Below are 22,624 nucleotides of genomic sequence, written 5' to 3' on the forward strand. Positions count from 1 at the left end.
AGTTTCGCCCACATCTATGGTAGGCATCCTCAGAGATTGTGAGGTCTGTCAGAACTAGGCAAGTGGGATTTAAATTTTTAAAATTTTAATCTATTACATCTGGCCCGGCCATAGGTTTTAAATTTTTTTGTGTTATTGCCTATATGTGAGTTATATTAATTGCATTGTTTTATTTACTTACTGCTTTGTTGTGTTACTGATGTGTTGTTGGGCTTGGCCTAATGTAAGCCGTCCCGAGTCCCCTTGGGGAGATGATGGCAGGGTATAAAGAAGTTGTTATTATTATTATTATTATTATTATTATTAATAATAATAATAATAAATCTGTGGAATAATGTCCAGGATGGGAGAAAGAACTCTTGTGTGTTTGAGGCAAATATGAATGTTACAACTGATCACCTTGATGAGTACTGAATAGCCTTGCAGCTTCAAAGCTTGGCTGCTTCCTGTTTGGGGGAATCCTTCATTGGGAGGGGATTAGCTGGCCCTGATTGTTTCCTGTCTAGTATTACTCTGTTTCTTCTTTATTTACTGTCCTGATTTTAGAGTTTTTAATACTGGTAGCCAGATTTTATCCTTCTGAAAGCATAGTGATATGAATATACAACCCATTTACCTTTAATTCAGTTATATGAAGAGGGGAGATGGGCTGGGAGACTATGAACCTATAAACAATCTCCCTCCAATCTCATGTTTTTCTTGGGCATGTCATCAAACTGTAGGCTGCCTACAACCTACAGAATATGTGACTAAATTGAAGAGCCCAGATGATGTGGTTCTGTTCACCTTGGGGAAGGTGGGGATCACAGATTCTTTTTGCACAGTCTGCCAGGACTTTAATTGTGCTTATTTTGACCTGGGTAATAGTTGGCATTTTTATGTAGGTATCTTTCTGTGTGTGTAGGTTTTCTGTAAACTGTGTGGCCCAATTGTTGATTGGGTTTTCATATGACTAGGACATCAAGAAATGGTAGTTTTCCTTCGTTTTCTTTTCCATAGTAAATTGGACGTTTAGGTGGATGCTGTTGAGGTGGTCCAGGAACTTCCTGAGTTCTTCTTTTCCATGGCTTCAAATGATGACGGTGTCATCTCGGAGGAAGCTGCTTGTTCTGTTGAGTCAGGAGCATTGTAGATCATTAAAAGCGTCAGGAGTTGTCATTCAATAACTTCTGGGGGCCCAAATTGAGTAAAAACTGAACTGCACCAACCACTATGTTAAAAAATTGGCCATCTCCAAAGATTTTTGGTTCATGGATTCCACAACCCTTTGAAGTCATACATGGCCCTTGAGGGGAATGAGTTTGACACCACTGATATAGCTGTTTATTTGTTCAGTCGCTTTCGTGACCTCATGGACCAGCCCATGCCAGAGCTCCCTGTCAGCTGTCATCACCCCCTAGCTCCTTTAAAGTCAAGTCAGTCACTTCAAGGACATCATCCATCCACCTTGCCCTTGCTCGGCCCCTCTTCCTTTTTCCTTCCATTTTTCCCAGCATAATTGTCTTCTCCAAACTTTCCAGTCTTCTCATGATGTGGCCAAAGTACTTCATCTTTGCCTCTAATATCCTTCCCTCCAGCAAGCAGTCGGACATTATTTCCTAGGGTACGGACTGTTTAGATCTTCTTGCGGTCCAAAATCTCCAACAACACAGTTCAAAAGTGTCTTATCTTCCTTCACTCAGCATTCATTAAGGTTCAGCTCTTGCATCCATTGGTTACTACAGGGAATACCATTGCTTTAACTCTCCCAAACAGAGGATGGGCCGGAGATGTCACTGCCTTGGCCCAATAGTGAAAGGACCAAGGCAGTGACATATCCGGCCCATCCTCTGTTTGGGTATCAACCAGCACACCAACGACTTAAATCAAGAAACAGTTTTCTAAGATCTACAGAGACACTCACTGGAACACCTCAGCAAGCGAGAGTCCAAAGTGGCAAGCTCAAACCCAGAACTTCAATCAATGGCTGATACCAAATGAGAGACTCCCCCTGGGCACACAGAAAACTGGATGACTTGGAAGGCGCTGAACAGACTGCGCTCTGGCACCACGAGATGCAGAACCAACCTTAAGAAATGGGGCTACAAAGTGGAATCCACGACATGCGAGTGTGGAGAAGAGCAAACCACAGACCACGTACTGCAATGCAACCTGAGCCCTGCCACATGCACAAGGGAGGACTTTCTTGCAGCAACACCAGAGGCACTCCAAGTGGCCAGCTACTGGTCAAAGGACATTTAATAGAATACCAAGTCTGCAAATTGTGTGTTTTGTTTGCTTGTCTGTTTTTTTAATGCAATACAACTGTTTTGGTTCGCTGCTGACATGATAAATAAATAAAATACTATGTGGATCTTTGTTGCCAGTGATATAGACAGATATGAAAAAGAGTTCAATATGCCCAGTAAAGAGTGGACTACGCCCACATTAGGCAAATGGCACAGAGAGAGCGTTTAGACTGAAGTTCCCTAAACCTTCAGAGAAAAGTGCATTATTTTTGACCCCTATAAAAAGGGATAGCGATGCACTGTTGAGAGTCACCTTCGTAGGAACATCTGCTTCATTTGCTTAAGACATTTCTAATGAGAGAAATGCTGGGGTTAAATTGCTAAACAAAGCGGAAGCAATCAGGCTCCTTCTCGGGGCTGGGCTGAGCGTCTTCATCTTTTGCCATTCCCAGCCAACTGCTTGCTGAAAGCGCAGGACAGTGGGAGAGCTAATAGGCTCCTTGCAAAGGAAGCTCTGCGCTGGCGACTGAAACATTAAAAGGGAGAACAGCTGTTTTGTCAGCAAAGACAGATTGTATGGAAGTGGCAAGTATCAAACCACAGATAAACCAGCCTTTACTTCTGTTCTATTTAAATTTTCCATAAAAGTCAGTACAACTCCATTCAGAAAGACATAACGCGCTTAACATCAAGTAATCGTAACTCTCGCCTGCCTTATGTGGCAAGGCTGGTGAATGGTTATTATTTTCTAAAATACCTTCTTTCAAATATCTATATATATATAAAAACCAGCAACTCACGCCATCTGTGGGAATTGCTTTGTGCTTCTTTAGTGTGTGCAAATGTTCCAACACGTTTGCCAATTATATTTCTGTAAACAGTCAAGGCTTTTCAAGAATATACAGTGTGCCACTCACCGTCCATGAATTCTGTACAAAGAGAGATCCGGTTTTCTACAAAAAAGGCACCGTAAAATCCTATGATATAGGATGAATCACACTGTAAAGAGGGGAGAGGAGGGGAAAAGAGGCTGTTAATATACAGTACTTCCAGAGAGAAGCAGCAGACGAGGAGAATTGGAATCTAAATGCTGGAAAGACGCACCTTGTAAAGAATTTCCAACTCCGACATAATCTGCTTTTGAAGTTCAAGTGTAATATCTAAGGGGATCACCTGGAAACAAGGAATGAAACATTATCTCTGTAGAAATGGGCACTAACAAAGTGACTAGTATTTCTCTTTTTCATTATTAAGCCCCAAGCAAGTAATGAAGAATGGGGAGTAGGCCCTCCACTTCTGTTAGGATTAGGGGTGTAGAAGTAGAAAAAGTATGAATTTAAAATACTGTTGGGTTTTTCCTTTTTCATAGAATCACAGAATCATAGAGTTGGAAGAGACCTCATGGGCCATCCAGTCCAACCCTCTGCCAACAAGTAGGACGATCACATTCAAAGCACTCCCAACAGATGGCCATCCAGCTTCTGTTTAAAAGCCTTCATAGAAAGATCCTCCACCACACTTCGGGGTAGAGAGTCCCACTGCTGAACAGCTCTCACAGTTAGAAAGTTCTTCCTAATATTCAGGTGGAAATGCATGAGAACATCTCTCTAGGAATCCCTTGGTTCTCTATAGTCAATCTTCACAGAATCATGGAGGAGCTAGAGATTCCTAGAGAAGTGTTATCTCCTGGAAGCTCTGGGTCCTGCATCTAGCAGGACTCAGAACCATAATTTCAGGCATATACAGATTTCAGCATTTCCTTCCTTCCTTCCTTCCTTCCTTCCTTCCTTCCTTCCTTCCTTCCCTCCCTCCCTCCCTCCCTCCCTCCCTCCCTCCCTCCCTCCCTCCCTCCTCCTTCCTTCCTTCCTTCCTTCCTTCCTTCCTTCCTTCCTTCCTTCCTTCCTTCCTGTCTTTCCTTCTTTCCCTCCCTCTCTTCTTCCTTTCTTTCTTCTTGTCCTTCCTTCCTTCCTGCTCTCTTTCCTTCTCTTCTTCACTCCCTCCTTCCTTCTCCTATTCCTTCCTTCTTTCCTCCCTCCCCTCCCTCCTTCACTTCTCCCTCCTTTCCCTCCCTCCTTTTCTACTTATTTCCTTCTTTCCCTCCTTCCTTCTTGTCCTTCCTTCTTTCCTTCATTGTCTCCTTCCTTCTCTTCTCTCCTTCCTTCCCTTCCTTCTTCACATATTCCTTCATTCTTTCCCTCCTTCCTTCTTTCATTCTCTCCTTCCCTCCCTCTTTCCTTCTCCCATTCTTTCCTTCTTTCCCTCCCTTTCTCCTTCCTTCCCTCCCTTGCTCCTTTTTGTCCTTCCTTCCTTCTCTTCTCTATTTCCTTCCCTCCCTTCTTCCTTCTCATGCTCCTTCCTTCTTTCCCTCCCTCCTTCCTTTTTCTTTTTTCCCCAACCACTAGTCTGTCATTCTCTCCTCCCTCCCCCAACACTAAAGACTCACAGTGACTTGCAAAGATTAAAAGCAAATACATTTAAAATTATTTACAAACACCAATGTTAAAAAATACACTGTTGCTGAAAAGAATTTAAACAACCCATAGAATTAAGACAAAATATTTTCTTTTTTAAAAAACCAGCAAAATCAGCACACTATTAAAAGCTCTAGTGGTCATATAGGCTGACATCCGTTTCCATTGCCTTGCCCTAGACAAGGCGCAGCCAAAGGAGCACTGCTAAACTCATTTTATCTGGAATTTGCAAAGGGCAACATCTGGAATTTGCAAAGGGCAACATCTTCTCATTGTCCACAATTACATGTACAAAAAGGTATAATTATTTCTTAGGAGGAATAATATACTAATTTAGTTGCCACTCTGACATTAGATAGCTCTTATTAACCTTTTACATTCCATAACATGTAAATATATGAATTTGTTTATGTGCAGTGCTGTGCCATAGATTATGTACTCTTTCCCCAAATATGAAGAAGCTGGCCATTCTTTCCCAAAATAAATAAGGAAAGAGTATATGCTACTGAGGTTTAAGTAACTTTTGCAGAATTAAGAGAGCTCATGTTGCAATGGATGAAACACACAAATACACACAGCAAAGAAGCCTCTACTCAAACCCATATTTTACAGTATTGATGTCTGTCTAAATGGAGAAAAAAGAGCATAACCACTTTCTATCAAGAATTTGCTTTAGGGTTATTTATAAAAGCTCTCACTAAACTAAATTGTAACTGTAATAGAAAGGCTGCCAAGAAAACATTTAACACATTTCTCCAGATCGATAGTCATTTGCCAACAATATTCGCTTACATTTTTTTCCCTCCCTGGGTGGAAAGCTTAAAACAAACTAACCCGCTGGAACACTATATCAATTTTGGCCATTAAAACCACAGCAAAATTTAACCCTCTATCATCTCTAAAGGAGATCCCTTTCCGGTGGTTAAACTCTGCTCAGAAGGAGGTTTGCTCATCGCAAGAGCATTAGCTGGATATTGACCGAGTTTGGTGTCATGGGTGGAAAATGCTGCATTGGCTGAGACACTAAATGAAGAAAGTCCTAGGGCTGCCGTGAATTACACTGAATTGATTTTAAGACACCTGTCTGGGGCAAAACAGCTGCCACAAAATAGTTGCATCAGATGTGGTTTTCATCCCGACAGCCCGCCACCACCTCCCTGAAGGGACTCAGGGCGTCTCACAAAAGCACTCCAAGATACAACACAAAAAAATACAATAAGTGTATAGACAATATCGCAATAACAAAGAGCATAAAATCATAAAACCCCACTAGTTAAAATCAATAAAATGCAACAGTAGCTGCAAATATAAAACAAATTGCAATCAATATCAGACCATGAAGTGCAAGGTGAAATAATCACTCTCAAGTATGATCATTCAAGATTTCTAAACAAGGTCAAAGTCCTGTTTGAAGAGCCATATCTTCAACTGGGGGTTAATCTAATCTCTCTGGGGAGGGTGGCCACCTCCGAGAAGGCCCTCTCTCTTGTCTCTACCAACTGCACTTCAGACGGAGGTGGGACTGAGAGAAGTACCTCCTCGAAGGATCTCAGAACCCGCACTGGTTCATAGAAGGAGATGCGGTCTCAAAGATAGGTTGGACCTGAAGCATATAGGGGCTTTGTAGGTAATAGTCTGCACTTTGAATTGAGTATGGAAACTTGTTGGCAGCCAGTGGAACTGTTTTAACAGGAGCGTTGCATGCTCCCCATAATTAACCAGCTAGTAGTCTGGCAGCCGATCGTTGCATTAATTGCAGTTTCTGAACTATCTTCAAAGGCACCCCCACATAGTGTGTATTACAGTAGTCCATTCTAGATGTAACTAAGGAGTTGACCACCATGGCCAAGTCAGGCTTTTCGAGAAACTGTTGCAGCTGACGCACAAGTTTTAACTCTGCAAAGGCCTTCTCAGCCACTACCGACACCTGAGCCTCAAGTGAGAGCACTGAATCCAGGAGGACTCCCAGACTGCGGGCCTGTGTCCTCAGGGGGAGTTTAACCCCATCAAACACAGGTTGCCACCCTATACCCCAATCAACTCACAACTGACCAGGAGAACCTCTGTCTTGCCTGGATTAAGCCTCAGCTTGTTGGCCCTCATCCTATCCATCACAGCTGCCAGGCACCAGTCCATGATCTAGGGAGCTTCCTTGGATTGAGGTGGAAAAGAATAATAGAGTTGTGTGTCATCTGCATAGGCATGGCACCCAACTCCAAAACTCTGGATGACCTCACCCAGCAGTTTCACGTTGAAAAGCATGGGAGAAAGAATAGAACCTTGTGGGACTCCACAGGTCAATGGCCAGGAGTCTGAGAAGGTGTCCCCCAGCATCACCATCTCCAGGAAGGAGCGGAGCCACTGAGAACAGTGTCCCAGGACCCATTCCGGAGAGCTGACACAGAAGGATACCACGGTTAATGGTATCAAAAGCTACTGAGAGATCCAGGAGAACCAGAAGGAATACAACCCCCCTGTCTAGTTCTCCATGGAGGTCATCCACCAAGGTGACCAAAGCAGTCTCCGTTCTGTGACCAGGCCTAAACCCAGACTGCGAGGGATCCAGATAATCGACCTCATACAAGAAATTAGTAACATACTATGAGTGCTGTGTGTTTTCAAGTCATTTCACATTTATAGTGGCCTTAAGGCAAACTTCTCATGAAGTTTTCTTGGCAAGATTCATTCAGAAGAGGTTTGCCTTTGCCTTTCTCTGAGGTAGAGAGAGAGAGTGACTTGGCCAAGGTCCCCACAGAGGGTGTATATGGCTCAACAAGGATTTGAACCCTGGTCTTCCATAGTCTGAAACCAATGCTCAAGACATTACACCATGCCAGTACCACAGGAAATGAGGTATTTAGATGGCTGATTTTCCTGATACACAGAAACTCAGAGTCCTGTTTTGGGCACTTACTCCCAGAATCTCCAGCCAGCAAGATTGTCCTGGATGTTGTTGTCCAAAAAAGGTAACTTCCTCAAGTGCTGCACCAATGCATTAATCTCAACATGAAGTAAGTTCTTCTAAGTTCACTTAGAATCGGTAAACATGAACACGGTGGTGTTAGGTATATCTGAATAGGCTGACTCAGGGCACCATTAACACTATTACATTATTTGAATTGCCCTTAAGAGCACTCAGTATCTCAGTAAGAGACAATGAGTGCCGAGGCTTGAGTTAGAACCATACAATCATATGAGTTGGAAGAGACTGCATGGGCCATCTTGTCCAACTCCCTTCTGCCAGGCAGGAAAATTACAATCAAAGCACCCACGACAGATGGCTATCCAGCCTCTGTTTCCAAGCCTCAAAGAAAGGAGCTTCCGCCAGACTTCAAGGCAGAGAGTTCCACTGTTGAACAGCTCTTCTTACAATTAGGAAGTTCTTCTTAATGTTTAGGTGGGATCTCCTTCCCTGTCATTTGAACCCATGACTCCACTGAGTCCCAGTCTCCAGGGCATCACAAAGGAAACCTGCTCTCTCTTCTTTAGGACATCCTTTCTGATATTTTAACATAGATCCCATGTCCCCTTCACTCAGCCTTATTTATTTATTCATTTATTTAAAACATTTATATTCCACCCTTCTCACCCCAAAGGGGACTCAGGGCGGAGCACAGCATATATACGGCAAACATTCAATGCCGGGACAAGAATTCATATGAGGATGCATAAACATTAAAAACATTTATCAAAATATTAAAATACACCATCTGTGTCAAATCTAAATTGGCCTGGGAAAGTTTTCTATCGCTGCCTTATTGCCCTGTCCCGAAAGCTTGGTCCCACAGCCAAGTTTTTACCATCCTTCTGAAGGTCAGGAGGGAGAGGGCCGATCTGATCTCACCAGGAAGGGAGTTCCATAGCTGGGGGGCAATCACCGAGAAGGCCCTGTCTCTCGTCCCCACCAGTCATGCCTCTGACAATGGCAGGATGGAGAGCAGGGCCTCCCCGGCGGATCTTAATCTCAGTGATGGTTCATAGGGGGAGATGCGTTTGGACAGGTAGATTGGGCTGGGGCCATTTAGCCTTCTCTTTTATGGCATAAACAGAACCAGCTCTTTAAGCCGCTCCTCAGAGAGATTCATGGTTTCCAGTCCTTTAACCATTTAACATTTCATTGTAGTATGCATCTGACAGCCATTCAGGAAGTGTAGCAGAAGAGATGAGGTAGAGCTAGGAGACAGAGACAGATGTCCAGACTGCGAGCACATCTCCAATTTCCCACTTGAAATGAACAGCACAACTGTTAGAAATAAAATGGTTCTCTTCTCTTGGGGTCAGGAACATGAACTAGTGAGCCAAGTGTCTGTCTGAGCAGACTCTGTCATCACAGCGCACTTCAAGGGGAAAGGGTTAACCCCGCAAGAAATACCTGAGCCCATTTTCTCCACTTCTCTGCTACACCTCCAGGACAAATAAGGATGAGTTGTCAAGTTAAATACAAGCAGTCAAGTGACTGAATTATAATTTACTCGGTGCTCAATTTAAATTAGTGAGAGGCTATTAAAATATACAGTATAGCGATGGCAATTCATCACCAGCTGTCATGGATGACTTCATCTATTTGCCGGAATGGTGTGCGCGCCACTAAAGGGAATGAGAGCAAAATCACAGGTCAAATTAAGCTGCAACTCCATTTTAATTCACTTATTTAATCTGTGGCAACATAATTGTCTTTTACAGTATGTACAACTCAGAGGAAATTTGGGAGTATGATAGTCAGTATACAAATGATTAATCAAATGGACCATTTAAATGCTCAGTTAAGAGCAGAGGAAGCCCACGGTAGTTGCAGTGTGGCAGCAGTCACGGCAAGCAGTACCAGCAACTGGCTACTGTCGCCTCTTTCACATGCCGTCTCTCTGCAGGAAGAAGTGTGGCAGATAAGCAAGGCCTTCAAGCCCCCCAAAAAGGCTACCAGAAAACATGGAGGATGTAGTCCACAAGGCAGTGTTTGCTGGAAGAGAAGAAGGATCAACACTTCTATAGAGAACAATGGACAGAGGGAATCTTGTGGGGCATACCAGCTATCTTGTTTTCACCTTCGATTCCTAGATAAGCAGTCCCTCGTGGACCATGAGCCTGATTGTCTTCCATGGATAGAGTCTTGGAGATTAAGTGACTTTAGAAAGAGACCAATTCTGGATTAGCAAGGTCTCTCTTTCGCAGTGAGGACATACATTTCCAGATGGAAACCCAACAAAGGTTTCTTGACGCGCCTTCTTCCTCTTGGCACATTTCTTCCTTCTGCCCTCAATTCCTGCCTCTTCAAAATCCACAGTGTTGTTTGTCACAGCTGACCTTCAGTTCAACACTCGAGGGTCATGGCTTCCCAGCTCTCTGTTCATATTCCACACTTTTTAAGGTTAGCTTTAAGTCCATCTTTCAATCTCGTGTGCTGCCCACCAACACTCCATTTTCCATTCTTGAACTGAGAGTAAAGTACTAGAGGAGGGCGAATAAAATGATTAAGGGTCTGAAGAACAAGCCCTATGAGGAGCGGCTTAAAAAGCTGGGCGTTTAGCCTGAAGAAGAGAAGGCTGAGAGGAGACATGATAGCCATGTATAAATATGTGAGAAGAAGTCATAGGGAGCAGGGAGCAAACTTGTTTTCTGCTGGCCTGGAGTCTAGGACAGGGAACAATGGCTTCAAACTAAAAGAAAGGAGATTCCATCTGAACATTAGGAAGAACTTCCTGACTATGAGAGCTGTTCAGCAGTGGAACTCTCCGCCCCGGAGTGTGGTGGAGGCTCCTTCTTTGGAAGCTTTTAAACAAAGGCTGGATGGCCATCTGTCCGGGGTGCTTTGAATGCAATGTTCCTGCTTCTTGGCAGAATGGGGTTGGACTGGATGGCCCATGAGGTCTCTTCCAACTCTATGATTCTATGACTCTACCTACTTTGGGAGATGGTGCCAGGGCCTTTCGACAACATGGCATTCAGTCAAGAAAAGCGGATTGCAGAGGATCATGGCTTCAATGCTGGTGGTCTTTGCTTCTTCCAGAACACTGATGTTTGTTTGCCTCTCTTCTCAAAATAATGGCAAATGGGCCAGTGCTGGTCCACAAGCTTTTGACTACAAATCTGCAGTGAATTTCCAGAAAGAAGCAGAATGGGCAGAAATGTGGTGTTTTAGCAGATTAACATTTTCCCCTCTTACCCACAAGAGCCAGCTCCAGTAATTTTTAAACCTGAAGGCATTTTCTGGCAACTTGACGTTTGCAGTGGAAACAGAAAGGCAGCAGGTCTCATTTTGGGAATGTGGAGTGCTAGACTGGGTGTCATTGAATCTGCCTTCCACGATCGAAGGAGAGCAATGTTGACCTGCTCTTGGATGTGTGTCTGTGGCACTGATGAGGATGGTCAGAAGGTGGATCGGGTGATGCAAGACGATATATCAATTATCGCAATGCCAGGGCAAAGGCCGCCTCGCAAGTTATTCATGCTCTGGTAACCTTGGATTATTGCCATACATTATACATGGGCATAGCCTTAAAAAGGGTCCAGAAACGTCACTGAGTCCTGAACAGAAGGGCCAGTGCTCATAGGAATGGTCTGAAATGATCACATATGATTACTACAATATGTCAATTCTGTAACTATGTTTGGTGTAAGTTTTTTTATATATATTTTTGTGTTTTTAATCTATGTGAGTTATTGTATATATATATATATAATGTTCATATATGTTTGACTTTGTTGTACCCCACATCACACCATCAGAAGAGGCGAGTAATAAATAAATTATTATTATTATTATTATTATTATATAAACACATACACGAAGTCACACATCTATTGTAGCTGCTATATGCCTCCAAGTCAGCTCCAACTTATGGTGCTCTTATCCCAGGATTTTCTTGGCAAAAGTTCTTCCAAAGAGTTTTGACATTGCTTTCCTTTAAGGCTGAGAGAGTGTGACTTGCCCATCGTCACCCGTGGGTTTGCACAACTGACTGATTTCAAGCAATGGGTTATCATCGTATGAGTTCAATACTCAACTGCTTCACCATACCTACCTACTCAGATCCTAAAGGAGAATTTTAAATCCTGAGATTGAATAGCCACAGTGTGCTATTTCCAATGCCTCCAGCAATGCCCATTTTGGACAGCCAGAAGTAACATTGTATGACTTCTACCAAAGGAAGCAAGGCAGGTGGTTATAACATTAAAGGGCCCTTTGAGTCGTCCGTCCATTGCTCATATTTTAGATTTGTAATCTACCAAACACTGTTTGGAGAACTATGGTTTCTGAATGGTTTAAAGAGTAACAAATACAGAAATCCGTATATCATTCCTGTTGTAGAAAGAAGTATGCTGTTACAAAAATGTAGGATCCATTTTCTGATTAAAGGTAAACATTTCCCCTTGACATTAAGTCTAGTCACGTCCGACTCTGGGGGTTGGTGTTCATCTCCATTTCTAAGCCAAAGAGCTGGTGTTGTCTATAGACACCTCCAAGGTAATGTGGCCAGCATGATTGCAAAGCCAAGCGGCCTGTTAAGCGATCCCTGAATTGATTTCAAGCAAGGTAGCCTTCTATCCTTAAGTGTTAGGTAAAGATAAAGGTTTTCCTCTGACATTAAATCTAGTTGTGTCTGACTCTGGGGGGTGATGCTCATCTCAATTTATATGCTGAAGAGCCGGCGTTGTCCGTAGACACCTCCAAGGTAATGTGGCCAGCATAACTGCATGGAGTGCTGTTACCTTACCGCGGAAGTGGTACCTATTGATCTACTCACAATTGTATGTTTTTGAACTGCCAGAAGCTGAAGCTAACAGTGGGAGCTCACTCCGCTGACCAAATTTGAACCGTCAACCTTGCAATCAGCAAGTTCAACAGCTCAAATAAAGGGCTAGTATATATCCCAAAATATTAATCTAATAGAAGTCAACTTTAAGAATTTCTTGTTCTCCCTGAACATGCAGAATGAAGGCTTTTGTGGAAAAATGGAATGGAAAGGAAGACCCATATTCAGAAGACAGCTAGAAAAGGGCATAGGAAGATGCCCTAGCAATGCTGGTGTCTTTACAAGATGGCCCTGCATATACCATCCTCTTATTTTGAGGGGGGGGGGGAGACCTGTTCTGAAGGGTTTTTAGGGAACAGATACACAAAGTAACATATAATAAGAGGAAAGGCCACAAAACACAAAAATGCCGCATTGTCAAACAGAAGGAGGCATTGAAAACCTGCTCTTGGATTCAAAAGATGCACACAATCTCTGGGTTATTTCAAACAAAAGACATAACAGAAAAGTAAGGTCTTCCAGAATCACCTTAAGAAGGAAGGACAGAAAGGGCAAGGAGCAAATCAACAGAAAGAGAGCTCAACCAGCTTCAATATCTGTGATTTTCCAATTGACTTTAAGCCACATCTGTTGATTTTTTTTCTCGGGATGACCTGTCCAACCAAAAAAGCATAGAGTGTGTACTGTCTCGTGCTTTATCGCTATATGAAAAACATTCTCTATGTGTGAATTATTTTCGGTCTACAACCTTGACAAAACAAACTGAAACAACTGCAGGAAGAAGAGTACAGGATGGGTTGGTGGTTTAAAAGCAGAGGAGTGTAAAGAAAACATACCTTCACAGCTAGTATTTTCCCACTGGGAGCATGATTTGCTCTGCATCCGGAAAAGAAGAAAAGAAAGAAAATAGTTTAAACAACAGATAAGTCACATCCATTCTTTTATCTATTCAGTTTGTAACGAATGTAATTCTAGAGCTCTCTAGTTATTATTATTATTATTATTATTATTATGGCCATTATTTATTTATTTATTTGATACATAACAAGATTAGTACACACCAAACAAGATCACTATGCTGGCTTTTGTTTTTGATTACATGTTGGACACTTCCCAAGTGTCTAGGACTGTGTGATGTATGTGCGAATAATGTGTGCAGATCCCAGTAGGGTGGCCTTTTGCAGCTGACGGGTGATGATTTTGTCAGCAACAATTGTTTTTAAGTGCAGACGAAAGGCTTTAGGAACTGCACCCAGTGTACCAATCATCACTGGGACCACATTTACTGGCTTATGCCAGAGTCTTTGCAGTTCCATTTTTAAATCCTCATATCGTGTAAGCTTATTATTATTATTATTATTATTATTATTATTATTATTATTATTAGAAACACAACAAGATTAGTACACAGCAAACAAGATCACTATACTGGATGCATTATTATTATTATTATTATTATTATTATTATTATTATTATTAGCAGTCCCCTGCCACGCCTTGCTGTGGCTCAGTCTGAGTATATGTGTTTTCTGTGTTTATATATGTGTATGTGTGTGTATATATTTGAGCATATGTGTTTTGTGTATATATGAGGTTTTGTGCATGCATTGTAATGCATTTTTTATTTTTTGGCTTTTATGTCTCTTCTGCTGTGTTTTTCAGTGTTTTTATGAGTGATGGTCACTCGTTGGCCTGAGAGGTGTATTGTGTCCAAATTTGGTGTCAATTTGTCCAATGGTTTTTGAGTTATGTTAATCGCACAAATTAACATTACATTTTTATTTATATAGATTATTATTGTTGTTGTTGTTGTTGTTATAAACACAACAAGATTAGTACACAGCAAACAAGATCACTATGCTGGATGCATTATTATTATTATTATTATTATCATCATTATTATTATCATTATCATTATTATTATTATTAGAAACAGAACAAGATTAGTACACAGCAAACAAGACCACTGTGCTGGTTGTATTATTATTATTATTATTATTATTATTATTATTATTATTTATTCCCTACCTTTCTCCCAATGGAGTTTGTTCCTTATTCACAAAGAACAAACTCTAGCTTCTATTAAGCACCAGCTTCAGAGATCAAAACAACTAATTTGTGATACCTCTCTGTCCACACATTATCCTTTCATTATATAAATATCATTTTACATATCCATGCAGCTAAAGTCAACATCCCAGTCAGAACAGGCAATTTTGTTTGTACCATCTAGTTTTGAATTCTCTAAGGAGGGTCCCTTAAAACGGTGAACAAGAGACCGTGTTTGTTTGCAAATACCATCACAGATTATATCAGTACTATTTTACGTAAATCTTAAAGATATCTAAAGAAGGCATTTCAAAGCAGCGGCAGCTCCCTCCACGGGGTATTTGAGAGCCTGACCGCAAGATGCTCAATCGATAAACCAGAGAGACAGTAAAGTGAGCCCTGAAGTAACTATGGATGAACCGACAGTGCCAAAACATTTTGACTTTCAGATCAAGAGGAACGATAAGGAGACAAGCAGCTGAGATCTGGTGCTCAGCGTCTGTTAGTTTAATCCGCACTCCGTCGGGCCATTCGGCAACTTAATTAGCTTGTCAAGAAAGCCGATCCTTTCCCCTCCCTTTCTTCCATTAAAAAGGGGGAGGGCATCTCTTGTTTCCAAGTGAATTAGAAGGAAAGACTTGATGATTTAATTATGATGCACGCCAATTCATCCGTGGAAGTTTGGGTTAAATTTCCAGCAAAGAGCAAGTACCTGGTTTGGTTTACAGAGCACTGACAGTAGCAATTGAACATTTAATTATCCTTGAGAAAGAGATCGCCCATCGGATACGGTGCCCGAGGGGGCCCGGCCTGCTTTGGCTCCTGCCAGGGCCACCCTCTTACCTGGGAGGAAGGGAAATTTGTTTACTCCTGACCGCCAGGGCGTCTCAATTGCCTTGACCTCCTCCACCACAGCCTCTGCAAAGTGATTAATGGAGTCTGAACGGAGCTTTGGTTACACCAAAAGAAAATCGGACACCTCCGCCGTGTCTTAATTAACAACTAACTCTTCAAATTAGGCTGTGGCTACCGCAGTAATTACTTGTCCCAAAGAGTTTGTTGGGGAAACATTTTCTGCCCCGAGACGAAGAAGAGCTACAAGCTGAAATTGGGCATTTAAATTATGTCCATCCAATTTGGAGCTGGACATAGATAGAGCACCTGTCTACTTATGTGTGTTGCATCTTTCTAAACAAGGAGAGGAGCTTGTGTGATGGGTGATAAATGAACTACAAATGAACAAACTTTGGCAAAACATTTTCACTTTCAGATCAACAAAAATGACAAGAAGATAAGCAGCTGAGAGAGTATCCTCAGTGTCTGTTAGTTTAATATCCTCTTGCTCTGAGTACAGATTCAGGGAACAATGTGGAAGAGCTTCAGAGATGCCCTTAGACAATGGGTGAGCTCTTGCTGTGACTGTGCAACACAACAGATATCCCAAAGCCTTAGCACACTTTTTTGAGATGCACACGAATGGGAACCTCTGATGTAGCGCACTCCTGTCTAATTCAGTCTCCTAATCCAAGAAAGCAAGATACAGCCAAGTCAATTAAAAATATTTGGACCAGTTCTCAGGATGAGCCTCCCTTAACTGGAATCCAAAGGATTGGTGGCTGAGATAGCTATATCTTTGTTTCCTGATGGCTGTATGCAATGTTTGTTTCATGCACAAAATTATTTTAAAATAGTGTGTATAAGCAATGTGTATAAGGTGTTTTATGAAGCATAAATAAATTCCAGGTTTAGATCAAAACACTTTAGTCCCAAGCATTTCAGATCAGGGATACTCAACTTGGAAAACAGTAGTGGTCATCATATAGGCATCCAAATATTGTTACATTTCAACATCCAGGACTGCCAAGAAACAGCTTCCTAAGATCTACAGATACTCGCAGGAATATCTCAGTAAGCAAGAGTTCAAAAGTGGCAGGCTAGAACCCAGCACCTCAATCAGTGGCTGAGACCAGATGAGAAACTCCCTCCTGGGCCCACAGAAGAATGGACGACCTGGAAGGTGCTGAACATGCTGTGCTCTGGTACCATAAGATGCAGAGCCAATATTAAGAAATGGGGCCACAAGGTGGAGTCCACGACATGCGAGTGCAGAGAAGAGCAAATCACAGTCCAACTACTACAATGCAGCCTGAGCCCTGCCACATGCACAATGGAGGGCCTACTCACAGCAACACCAGCGGCACTCCAAGTGGCCAGCTTCTGGTCAAAGAACATTTAGCATAATGCTAAGTTTTTTTTAACTTTGTGTTTTTAAAATACATTTTAACTGTACCCTCAACTTGCTTCTGAAACAACAAATAAATAAACTACCATGTTATACACATATAACTTATTAATATATCCATTTATTTATCCACTGCATTTATACCCTGCCCTTCAGCCACAAAGACTCCAAGAGTGCCTTACAAACTGTTAATCTGAAAACTCTCTGGCCCCAGGCTCACAGTCTGAAAAACCTGGGTGAACTGATCGAAAGCCAGCAACACTAACCACTGAGCAACCTTAGCCAATAGTGAAGCTGAAGGCTACGACATGCAGAGTCCAACCACTCTGGAAACATGAATGAACTCCATCAGTATAAATAAACCCTTACTGACCTTCCCCTCCATTATTTCCCTGAATCTTGATCCACCACAGTTACCTCCATCCAAACAGAACAGTCAGAGAATTGGCAAACAGAAGTTTTTATTTCCCAGCCATCACTCTATGGGTAGGAGTGGTGTTTCTAACCCGCTGGGAGGTGATCGTTGTTGCTATTATGTTTATTTATACCCAACTTTTTCTCTCCTCAAAGGAGACTCAAAACAGCTCCATAAAGGAGACTCAAAGACTACCTGCTCCCTTAACTTAAGCCAACTGCCCGAAAGGTAAAGTGCCACTCTTGACACCTGCCCATCAGGAAAAAAGAAAGACGTTTGCCAAATGCTACTTCATTGCTGTTCAATTATTCCTGCGCTTTCATTTACAAAGCGCAGTGTTTGAGCAGAACAGGCGTAATTGTGTCAAATATTTTATTAACCTTGACTATTAACCATATCCCCAGACGTTGGACGCCCTGAAGGAAGTGGCATGGGCCAAGTCCATTTTGCATCACTGTGCGCTTCTCCTGCTCTGGAAACTAAAATGCTTCCCTGCAGGGCATTCGGAGAAGGCAGCTTGCCCAGACCCGGCACAGCAGCTACTTTGGGCAGAGAAAGACGCAGGCGGATATATACACACACAACCCACTTCGGCAAAACTGTGCATGGCTTCCCTCAAAGCTCCTGATGGAAAGAGTTGAATGCACACATAATCAACAGTTGTTTAGAAGCAGGAAGGCTGGCAATGGAGAGAATCGGATCTCGCCAGTTAATTCTAATATGAGCCTATCCCAATTCAAAAATTTTTGGTCCCATTTTAAGAATATTTTATATGCATTTATTTATGATATTCTAAGTGCTTTAACTGTGTGTGTTTTAAGTTTTGGATGCCAGTTTGAGTCATAGTAATAAATGCAAAAAGGGTATAAATGAATGGAGGAGGAGCAAAAGGAGGATGATGTGGTTGTTCTGCAAATCCTACCTAATAAAACGTTGACAGCTTCTTATGGTGGACAGATGAATTTCCGGTTTTTTTTTTGCAAGGAATATACATGGGTGGTTTGTCATTTTCTTGTTATTAAACACATTTTATTTCCATTTTGAGCCTGCAGCAGATTGATGTGGTGTTTAGAGGGTGCACCTAAACTGTAGAATTAATGCAATTCAATCCCACTTGAACTGCAGTGGCTCAATGCTCTTTAATCCTGGGAGTTGCAGTTTGTTGAGGCATCACCATTCTTTGTCAGAGAAGGCGAAAGACCTTGAAAAACTACAGCTCTAAGGCTCCTGATCGTCTTGTCTACGTGGGATGCCATGTGGAGAGATGGGTCCAGGAGGCCTTGTCCCAAGCTGCGAACAGTCTTTCAGGGGGAGTGTAACCAGGACTGGTAGACACACCTCCATCCCCAGATTAGGACTCTTGATGTCAAGCACCTCTGTCTTGTCTGGATTCAGTTTCAAATTGTTTTCCACCACCCAGCCATTACCTTCTCCAGGCATTCATTCAGAGGAGACACACTGTCCTTAGCTGAAGGTACAGAGAAATGTACCACCCCATGCCTACGGATGATCTCTCCCAGTGGTTTCACGTAAATATTTAAAAGCATTGGGGAGAGAATGGCCCCTTGTGGGACGTCACATAACAGCTTATTTTTGAGGAGCAGTTATTCACAAGCCCCACCATCTGGAACTGGCCTGTACGGTATGATCAGAACCATTGCAAGGCAGTACCTCCAGACGTTCCAGAAAGATACCATGGTTGATGGCATCAAAAGCCACTGAGGGGTCTAGAAGCACTAACAGAGACCCGCGCCCCTTGTCAGTATTAATGTGGACATTATCCCCTAAAACAGCGGTTCTCAACTTGTGGTCTATGGACAGCCAGTGGTCCACAAGAACAAAAATATGGTCCGCGGCTTTACCATTGCTAACAACATTGCAACGAGAGCAACTGGTCTCGTGAAATGCTTTTATAGGGCTGAGGCTTATTAAATATAGTTTTCTGTGGGCAAGTAGATGGCGACTACTGGATTACATATGTTCCTTATCAGAAACTAGAGCTGATGAGGTCTATCAAATGAAATTTTCTGAATCCACACCCCAAATAACAAAACCAAATCTAAAGTTGACCAAAAACTGATTGTAACCCTTTCGGTACTAATGTTGGAGAGTGGTCCCTGGTCAAGTGGTCCCTGGTAATAGTAGTCCTTGGTTAAGTGGTCCCTGGTCAAGAAAAGGTTGGGAACCACTGCCCTAAAGCAACCATAGTAGTCTCGACTCCGTATCCTGCTCTGAAGCTGGTTTGAAATGGATCATGGAAATGTGTGTCCTCCAAGACTGCCTGGAGTTGAAAGGCAACTGCCTTCTCCATCACTTTGCCCAAAAAAGCAAGGTTAAAGACTGGTCTGTAATTATTAAGGTATAGGGGATTCAGGGAGGGCTTTTTCAGCAGTGGCCTAACTAATGCTTCTGGATCCTGGGTCCTTTCCCCCCCCCCCCCTTTCATGGCCCATTACAGATGCCTTTATTTTATTTTAATCCAGAATCTCCATTGCGTTGAAGTTATGCTTAGTTTCCAGGAGAGAAACAGCCAGAGCCAATGGACCCAAATATGATGTTGGGAGAGGAAATTAATGTATGTGAGATATCTTCAGAAATACCAAGGTGAGCAATGCTGACTCCTGCACCAGTTTTGCTCAAAACAAAGGAACTCTCATATAACTGTTTCTCTTTCTTAGAAAAGATGCTTCTAATCATCTCTATCTTTCTATTTTGGATGCTGTTCTACACAAGGCAGCTGTTGACTTGGCTCCATAGTATATTACCCAACAATAGTTCGGAATGGCCTGAATCAAACAAATATTCAGGCGCTGAACTGAAATGATCAAGAGAAAAATAACAGCCGATTATCACAGTTTCGTCTGTGGCAAGTCGAGAGAGGCTGAACATTGCACATTGTGCAAGGATATGATGGTCACCAGCTGCAGCAAACAAGCAGCAAACCACATCCAAAACTGGTTCCAGGCCGAAGCACTCTGCTCCGCGCTAATGGCCAGCATTTCAGGGTTTTAATGAGGATATTTCCCATGTACCGACAAGCCATCTAAAAAGGAAGGGATTCAGATGGATTCCAGGAAATTAGCACTTTGACAGTTGTTGCCTTCCGTAATAGGCAAGGCCATTAGCTTGACTGGCTGGCTGTTCGGAAGAGGAAAATTCAGAAGTAGCGGCGCTACTAAAAAACAGCAACCCTTATTGGGACTTTGCTCACGCAAAGCAACCATCCCAGCCAACCTTCCTTCTGTCCAAACCCCCACTGCAGATGCTTGAGCAATGGCTGCAAAATGATTCATTATGGACTTGAAAGGGCCCTTCTGGCATGTAGGCGTTTTTGCCTCCAAAAGGGCAACTCTTCCAGCGATTAAAGATGGAGCAGAATTAAGAAATAAAAAGTATTGGAGGTAAGAAAACTCGCGGTATCATTTCAGGCTATAAGGGGAAAATCCTATTTTTTAACCATTTTTTTAAAAGTAAAGGTAAAAGTTTAGGTTTCTCCTGATATTAAGTCTAGTTGTGTCCGACTCAAGAGGGTGATGCTCATCTCCATTTCTAAACCAAAAAGCAGGCATTGTCCATAGACACCTTCAAAGTCATGTGGCCAGCATGACTAAATGGAGCACTGTTACCTTCCCGCCGGAGAAATACCTATTGATCTACTAATATTTGCATGTTTTTGAACTGCTAGGTTGGCAGAAGCTGGGGCTAACAGTGGGAGTTCACCCTGTTCCCAGGATTCAAACTGGCGACCTTTCGGTCAGCAAATTTAGCAGCTCAGTAGTTTAACCCACTACATCACTGGGAGAGTAGCAGTTTGTCAGAAATGGCAAAAGATCTTGTAAAACTACTCCTTAGAGAATATGAAAAGAAGCAGACAGGAGGAAGACTTTCTAGAAATGTGAGTAACTCAACTTTAACTTTTTTTCCTTATGTATATACTAAAAACCAATCCATACAAGGGTCGCTTTTGACCTGACTCCACGTCTGCAATGAGCATCACTTAATCAACAACGCTCAGCCTATATAAAAAGATAGGAAGAGTCCAGGAAATAATCTCCCAACCGCACTTTCTCTTGTTCTTTACCTGGTTTACTCTTAATCCAGAACAACTTAACTTTTGGCAAAATGTTCCAGAAGATGAGCATGAAATGCGGAAAGAACAAGAAAACAAGTTTAATTTAAGAATCATCCAGTTTCTAATTAAACTGCCATAGGCAGCTGGTTGGATAAGTTTTAATCAGTTTCAGTCACCTATTGATTGGGATGCTGAAGCTTAAAAAATTAAAAGTAAAAGTAAAAGATGATTGGGGAATTGCTCCATCTCCAAACAACAGAGCAGCCCTCGGTAAATAACTCCTCTTTTAACCATCAGCTAAATGAACACTTCAATACCGCACTACAAAGTCTTCTACAAAATTACTTTAACTAACAAGCAGAAATTTATCAGCTTCAGCCAAAATCAATGCTGAAATCAATTTGAACACTGGTTGTGTCTAAAGGGGCTCATTGGCAATTTAGGGAAATTACACCATGTAAATGTCTGTGCTTTAATTGAACAGTTTCATCAACTAGGCTGTGATTGCTGTCCATTCATTTATTTACTTTCGCTGCCGCGCCAGTTCAGCAGAAGGGAGGCTTTCTCTGTCGGGGCTGTGAGGGCGCACTCCATCTCCATTTTCCTGCACTTTTGCACATAACAGACTTTATGAGCCAGGCCCCGAACAGCTGGGGTCAATGGAAACAAGCGAACGGCAATCGGCAGCCAGACGAGGTTAACCTGCAACAATTCTCTGCAGGAATTTGGTGGTTGTGGAGCAGCTGAAATGCATCTGAAACAATGGTTAGACAAGTGGAGAAAAGATTAAAAAATCAAAGAAGGGAAGAGGAAATAGGCAATGCCTCGTGACGAGAAAGAAGGTGGATGGTTCAATCTGAGAAACTGAGGAACTTTTTGCACTTAGCATGTTCAAGATGAAGGAAAAGAGATTCCACTGAAACATTAGAAGTAAGAGCCATTGGACCATAAAATCCTTAGAGTCCCAGAGTCCAGTAGAGTCGCCTTCTCTGGAGGTTGTTAAGAAGAGGCTCGATGGCCATCCGTCGGGAAGGCTTCAATTGTATATTCCTGTATGGCAAAAGGGAGTTGGACTGGATGTCTCCTTTGGGTTTCTTCTGACTCTAGGAGTCGATGACATTTTAAGCCAAGTTAGCAACCGGCCAAAGAATGCGATTCCCACACAAAAAACACGAGGAAGGTTCAGCATTCTGCTTTAGAATGTAGACGTCATAGATGAAGCCGTCTCCACATCTTGTGGTTGCCGTTTGTATGCCATTGCTATGCGTTGCCATGAAGGTAAGGTAAAGGTAAAGGTTTGCCCCTGACATTAAGTCCAGTCGTGGACGTAATGTCTGGGAGTTGGTGCTCATCTCCATTTCTAAGCCAAAGAGCCAATGTTGTCTGTAGACACCTC

General features: G+C 42.4%; 1 protein-coding gene across 2 annotated transcripts in view; it reads right to left on the bottom strand.

The window, feature by feature from the left end:
- MAP2K5 (mitogen-activated protein kinase kinase 5) overlaps window positions 1–22,624 on the bottom strand; it is a 145,199-nt gene that overhangs the window by 80,042 nt on the left and 42,533 nt on the right. For both annotated transcript variants that reach the window (XM_067471382.1, XM_060755376.2), the window contains exons 9-11: window positions 13,287–13,326; window positions 3,333–3,401; window positions 3,146–3,227 (exon numbers count right to left, since the gene is read on the bottom strand). In XM_067471382.1, the coding sequence (XP_067327483.1) occupies window positions 3,146–3,227; window positions 3,333–3,401; window positions 13,287–13,326 (191 nt within the window). The remainder of the gene's footprint in view (window positions 1–3,145; window positions 3,228–3,332; window positions 3,402–13,286; window positions 13,327–22,624) is intronic.

This window comes from Anolis sagrei, chromosome 9 (assembly GCF_037176765.1).
Source record: "Anolis sagrei isolate rAnoSag1 chromosome 9, rAnoSag1.mat, whole genome shotgun sequence".
In the NCBI taxonomy this organism is placed as follows: domain Eukaryota; kingdom Metazoa; phylum Chordata; class Lepidosauria; order Squamata; family Dactyloidae; genus Anolis; species Anolis sagrei.